Source organism: Eulemur rufifrons, chromosome 7, assembly GCF_041146395.1.
Source record: "Eulemur rufifrons isolate Redbay chromosome 7, OSU_ERuf_1, whole genome shotgun sequence".
NCBI classification, from domain to species: Eukaryota; Metazoa; Chordata; class Mammalia; order Primates; family Lemuridae; genus Eulemur; species Eulemur rufifrons.
In genome coordinates, this window is record NC_090989.1 from 228,905,700 (window position 1) to 228,912,142 (window position 6,443).

Genomic DNA, 6,443 nt, shown 5'->3' on the forward strand with positions numbered 1-6,443 from the left:
CCCGAACAATCAACTAATAACTATTGACTAAATCAACCAGACGGGACCTAAAGTCATACTGAAAACTGGCATTCTCACCAACCCCAGGAGACTTTCCATTCTTTATCTGCATTCCACATCCTCTGTGTCGGTCTCACTTCTGGTGCTCACAGCTTCCTCCATCATCTCCCACTGCCACCCACTCCTTTCTCGTTTGTTTTCCTGCCAATATCATAAAAGCTGCAGGTCACTCCACATTTACAGAGGGGTCAGTTTGGATGGTGTAACATTTTTTTAAGGTTTCTCCAAAGAAATGATGTGATGGAAAAGTACAAAGAAGTCACCTAATCTAGTAAGACGGAAGAGAGGACACTAATGACCTGAGTAGTATCCCTGGTCCCAGCACTGATAAAGTAGAGAACCTAGTCAAATCTCTTAATGGTCTTCTTGATTCAGAAACTTCATATGTTAATTAAAAGTAACTATAAAGATGACTTTAGTGCCTTGCTTTTTTAAAGCACTGAAAAAGGCAGGTAAATGAACTGACTGAATATTTGATGATACCAAGGAATTACAGTTAGGTTTTTTAGGTGAGGCAATTCATCATGGTTTTATGACTGTATCAAAAAGGGTCCTTATCCCTTTCAGCAATTTAAACTGAAATACTTCAGAGGAACTGATATAGCTAAGATCTACTTCAAAATAATCAAGGAGTTGAGGGGGGAGCAGCAGAAGTAGGAAAGAAATAAGATAGCATTGTTGAAGCTGGGGAACAGGTACACTGGGGTTCATTAAACAATTCTGGTTTGTATATGTTTGAAATTTTCCATAATAAAACGTTTAAAGAGTAATCAAAGTAAGTAGGCACTGTAATAACCTAGGCAATTACATTTCTGGGTTTACACACTAGGAGGCAGGGTGCTAAAGAGTTTAGTGTGGATTTCAGAGCAAGAAAGATCTGGAAGTAAATTTTAGCTCTGTCACTTTACTCCACTATTTCCTGGTCTGAAGAGCAGGATAATGATATCCACCTTACAGGTTTGTCATGAGGAGTTCACACGATAATACACAGCACCTGACACCTGGCAAGCAATGATGGCTCTTCCTTCCCTTTGCAAACTTAAGGACGGCTCTGTAGCCAGTTAAAATGCTTGTTTGGGCTCTGTTACATTTCAGACCCAATTCCTACTCAAGAAGAAACTACTTATTAACTATACTTGTCTCACTGGTGACTACTGGATTGTATTTTAATCAAAGTGAAACCAAGTAATAATTATCTAATTACCATCAAGTAGGAAGTATATGTTGCTATGGTAAATAGTGCTACCTTTCAGAAATCAAATGAAATAAACTTTTTTTACTTTGAGACTGTTACTTTAAAATAAAAAACAAACCATAAAATTTTTCTTTATTCAAAGGAAGAGAAAAAGAAATTGAAAGGTATGTATCTATATAGAGTTGCTTAAAAAGTTAAACTGTCCATTTATCTTGAATGGTTGTGCTGTCTTAGAAGAGAAATACAGATGGTTCAAATATCTCTAAGAAAGTGAAGGAAAGTAAGAGGACAGTATCTGCAAGGGCTGGGTGATTAAACAACATCCCTTTCCATTTAGAATTAACCTTGAAATTGAAGCCACCCTCAAAATAACTTAATGTCTCTTCTAACAACGACCTGGAACTACACATCAGACTCAAGATAATTAAGGGCTTTCTGTGGATAACATTACTACTTAATTGGTATCAGTTCCTGAGTCCCAGATATGCTAAGAATTAAAAAAAAAACAAAAAAAACCCATGCTTCAATTAGTCCAACCACTAATCTATTTGATGAATGTGTAAAACATTATTTTTAACAACTTATTAGTAACAGAAATTTCCTTGAGATTGCTGGTATGGATATTATCATAAAATTTTAGTTAAAAATGGGCTCTAATGGCTCATAAAAATGCCATCCTTTAAGTATTAGACACCATGTATGCAAATTATAATATATGGCACCTATGTTTGTGAAGGGTAGCAGAATACCCCACCCCAAAATATGCCACTTTGGCATAAGGATTATTTTGAGCTGAAGGGAACTGAGAAGTAGATACTGAACAAAAAAATCCCTCTGCTCTCCCCCCATTTGCCTAAAAGCAGGACATAAATTTACAAAGGTGTCCCACCTCCCCTTTCTACCAAAAAGGAAAAAGGTTGATCACCAAAGACAACTTTAAATTTTTATCAACCTGGTGACAGCACCAGAGGAATCTACATAACAAATTTTAATGAACTTTAACTACCATTGATTTGCCTTCCTACAATTTGCCACTCCTAAAGACTCAAGGTCCCTTTCCTTTGTCTTGTCACTTCACCACAAACATACTGTTCTTTGTTAAAGATGCTATATAAGCCAGATTTCTAACCCAACTCTTTCAGATTTACTCATTTTCCCTGGGTATCTCCCATGTATACATGAGGTATACATGTCAATAAACTTCTGTTTGTTTTTCTCTTCTTAACCTGTCTTTTGTTACAGGAGTCCATCTCAGCTAAAAACTATGAAGGGTTGAGGGAAAACTATTTTTCTTTCCCTACATTTGTTTCTGATTCTTGTACATACATCTTTCTTATATAATGTTTGTAAGCAACTATGGTATTTATTTGCCCATTCCTAAAGTTTAAGCATCATAAATGTGAGTGTACGGTGACACTTATGACTACTTTGACATGAACATAAGACCACTGGTTTCCCCAGCACATACAAAGGTATTTCTGCCTTTATATAACAAATGTGTGTATTTTTGATAAAGCAAATTACATTCTAAATGCAATAAGTCTACATGTTCATATTGGGTCTGCTATAAGTTTAAGCAATCCAGAAGTATTAATATTCAATAACAGTTAAAATTTCCATGCCAGGTGCTGTTCTTATATTTGATTTGTATTTAATCCTCCAAGGAAAGTATTATTATTTTCTCCATTTCACAGAGGAGAAACTGAGAAAAGAGGAGGGTAAGCTATTTGCCAAAGGGAGCATTAATTACACTCTAATACTCTCCTTCCTTTCAAAGGTAGCTGAAAGAAATGACTAGCCAGGAAACTCAGCATCTTATCCCGGTTGTCTCTGATCAGCAGTGATCAGCTAAATTTATCCCTGCGTCAAATGAGGGGGTTGAGCCAGCTGCCATCTCAGATCTTATCTACTACTAAAATGCTACGATACCATTGTAAAATGCTATTTTCTATTCTTCCCTTCTTATAATCTCTTTAACTATTGAAAAAATATTTCTGTGGAATATTATCGTAAGAAATGGAAGTTCAATTTAGGGGATTCTCATTCATTTGACAAATATTTATTTGTCAGGCATTGTCATAACGTCAAGTATTCTATTTTGTCTAAGTATTTTCAGAGCAAGATTTATGGATTATTTCAGGTACTCTAACAGTATGCCACCCTCACTGGACCAAAATTCTCACTTTACAGGTCAACAGAAACTGCTAGAGAAGATATCCTCCAAACCATTCATCCTTGAAGACAAGGACTGTCCTTGACCCAGTATCCCCAAAGCCTAGTACAACACTCAGCTGAGTAACAGCTGAAGTGGCAGAACTCAACTCAAAGACACAGGGACACATGCAGTCTGGTAATAGTGACAAGGCTGCTTCAGTCTACCAGAAACACTCCAAGTCCTGTCATTGGGGTGCTGGTATTAATGTTAAAATAATAACAATAATTATAAACCACTTAAGAGACTACTGAAAGATCAGATCCTAAACTAAATGATACAAGTCTAATTATCCCACCTTTCATCACAATGAATAAAAGTTTGCCAAAAAAAAAGGTCACCACAATTGTCCAAGCAGCTTGGCGTTACGTTAATAAACCTTCTGGACTGTGACTTCAAAATGACAAAAAAAAAACAGATACATACCTGGTGAGTTTGCCACTGAGTCAAAATGACAGTTAGCCAGGATAGCATGCTGGGCTCCATCTCTGGGTTCCAGCTTTACCACAACATTGGTGATGTTGTCATAGTAGCTTGTAAAACCTCCCAAAAAGTCAATGCTAAAAGAACCTGTAGGCCGTTGTACATCTACTGAAATCTTGTGAAGGCTGTTGCTTTGCACTTCAATCAGTTTAATCTGTTCCAAAAGGTAGTGCACCGTCAGAATTTCATTTTCTGGACTTCCTGTAGTCCTGGGGCCAATAGATGTTATGTGTTCAAGATAATCCCTGGAAGCAACCAAAAGAATGATGACGACAAAGGAACGCGGGCTTAAAAATAACACTTAGCACAGAGCAAATTTTCCACTACCCTCCCCTTTCTCCCCGCAAAAAGCTTAGTTCTTTGACTTTTCATTTTAAAAGACTGCCTTTTACTATTTCAGATATGTTGTGAAAACCACTTGCAAAGTTCCACCATTTTATTTTGCCTCCCATGACTTGATCCCGTTTTTTCTCCACTCACCACACTCTCAACTTCTCCCTATATTAAATCCATACAAAGGCTAAGAATTGTATTCAAACTGTGTGTGACTGCCGAAGGCTAAGCAGGACAGGATATAACTTCATTGTGCCATATTCCTGGGGTTATTAATTCTGGGTCACTACTTCTAGTAGCAGAAATCAATGCAAAGACAATCAAGTTAAGAGGTTAAATAAGCAAAGAAAAATTTCTGATGATTAGGAATGGACCCAGCCTTCCTAGTAATTTAGGCCAAAACCAACTCTACCCCTAATGAAAACAAATTTTTTTTTGTCTTTTAACTGCCTTCCAAGTGGAGAAAAGGGGGGTATGGTGGGTGTCCCAGAAAGTCCTTAAGAAAATAAGCTTTCAGCACTTTGTGTTCAAAGAAAAAGTTTTTAAAACACAGTGGCTGTTCAAAACTTCCTGCTAGCTTATGATTTTATGAGCTTTCACACACTTGGGTTACAATACCTTTGACAATCACCTGTCCTAGCATACTTAAAGGTCTTTATTTAAAAAAAAAAAAAAAAAAAAAAAATTCAAACCTTACAGTCACTAATCCAGAAGCCCAAAGACAAACTGCAGGGATCTGAGAACTTTTCAAACTTCATGCAAAATTTTAATTGAGCGCTGTGCCAAGGAGGGCCTCCATCGCTTACGAATTTGGGGATTGTGACCCTCAGAAAGTTAGAATACTGCACTAGGCGCTTCCAACGCCCCCCACCCCAAACCAATTTATAAAACGGTCTAGGTACACAAATTTCACTCCCCATTTCATTTGGAAAGCAGGAGTGCAAACCAAGGTAAAAAGTGGAAGTTGTTCCTGAAGATGAGAGGACGACTAACCACCATCTCCACACAGAGCAGAGAGTGGGTGCAAAAGCACGCTCAATTCACCTAACCACCCCTAAGCTGCACCACGAGTTTAACCAGGAGCCAGGCAAACTCCACGTCCCAGTAATTCAGACCCTAGAAGGAGGACATGCAAGGCCACCCCTGCCACGTGCAGCCCGGGAGGCCCGGCGGGTGCACACAGGTGCGGTGCTGCGGTGCCCAGGCAGGAGCCACAAAGGGAAGCGCGGGCCATGCTAGGAGGGAGCGGCTGGTACCTGGCTTGGCGCGCGTCGAACTCCCCGCGGTGGCCAGTGGCCCCGCGCAGCACGAGCTGCTGCAGCGACAGCTGCACAAGAGTCCGCAGCGCGAGCAGGTAGAGCGCGAGCCCCAGCGCGGCGCGCGCCTCAGACAGCCCAGTCCCCGCGCCCCGGCTCGCGCCGCCGCTACCCCCCGGGCTCCTCTTCCGCGTCCTCGCGCCGCCTCTGCCGCCGCACGCATCCACCAGGGGCTCCTGCGCCGGGGCCTCCCTCTCCGGCGGCGGCGCGGCCTCGGGTCCCTCCCGACGCTCCCCTCCGACGCGGTGCCGCCTCACAGCAGCTGACTCGTAACCCCACTCCATGGCCACCAGCCTCAGCCACCAGCCCAACCGCACCAGCCCGCGACAGCCCCGGCAGCCGCCACCACCGCCGCTGCCGCTGCCGCAGCGCCTCCTAGTGAGCGGACGGAAACTGCAGAGGGCCAAACTTCTGCTTGGCCGGTCCCGCCTCGTCGCAACCCAGCGCCTCTGGGCAGACCTCGGGGCTGGCACCGCGGCAGGACGGACCCAGGCTGGGCGCGGTGGGTGTGCCATCTCCTGCAGGGCTTTCCCAGGCTGGTGTGGGACAGAGATTTCCAAATGGGAAGACACTCATAAACCTAGAAACGTGCAGCCCAAAACAGGAGAAAAGTGAGAGATCACTTTTTAAAAAATGCACATGGTTCTTACGGTGCACCAGACAGATGAAAAAGGCAATGGCCCAACTTTAGAAAGGAACATTAGAACAGGCTTTAAAAAAAAAAAAAAAAAGTGGGCTCTTGGCACTTACAATTAGAAATAGGACTACGCAGAAGAGGCCCAACCTATTGCTTTCATATACATAATCTAATCAGATCATAACCCTGTGAGATAACCAGCACTAT

At 41.8% G+C, this 6,443-nt stretch overlaps 1 protein-coding gene across 2 annotated transcripts in view; it reads right to left on the reverse strand.

The window, feature by feature from the left end:
- The window catches only part of ERMP1 (endoplasmic reticulum metallopeptidase 1), a 52,669-nt gene extending 46,693 nt beyond the window's left edge, over window positions 1-5,976 (reverse strand). For both annotated transcript variants that reach the window (XM_069474193.1, XM_069474192.1), the window contains exons 1-2: window positions 5,540-5,976; window positions 3,894-4,195 (exon numbers count right to left, since the gene is read on the reverse strand). In XM_069474193.1, the coding sequence (XP_069330294.1) occupies window positions 3,894-4,195; window positions 5,540-5,883 (646 nt within the window). In that variant the 5' untranslated portion in view covers window positions 5,884-5,976. The remainder of the gene's footprint in view (window positions 1-3,893; window positions 4,196-5,539) is intronic.
- Window positions 5,977-6,443: the final 467 nt, after the last annotated feature.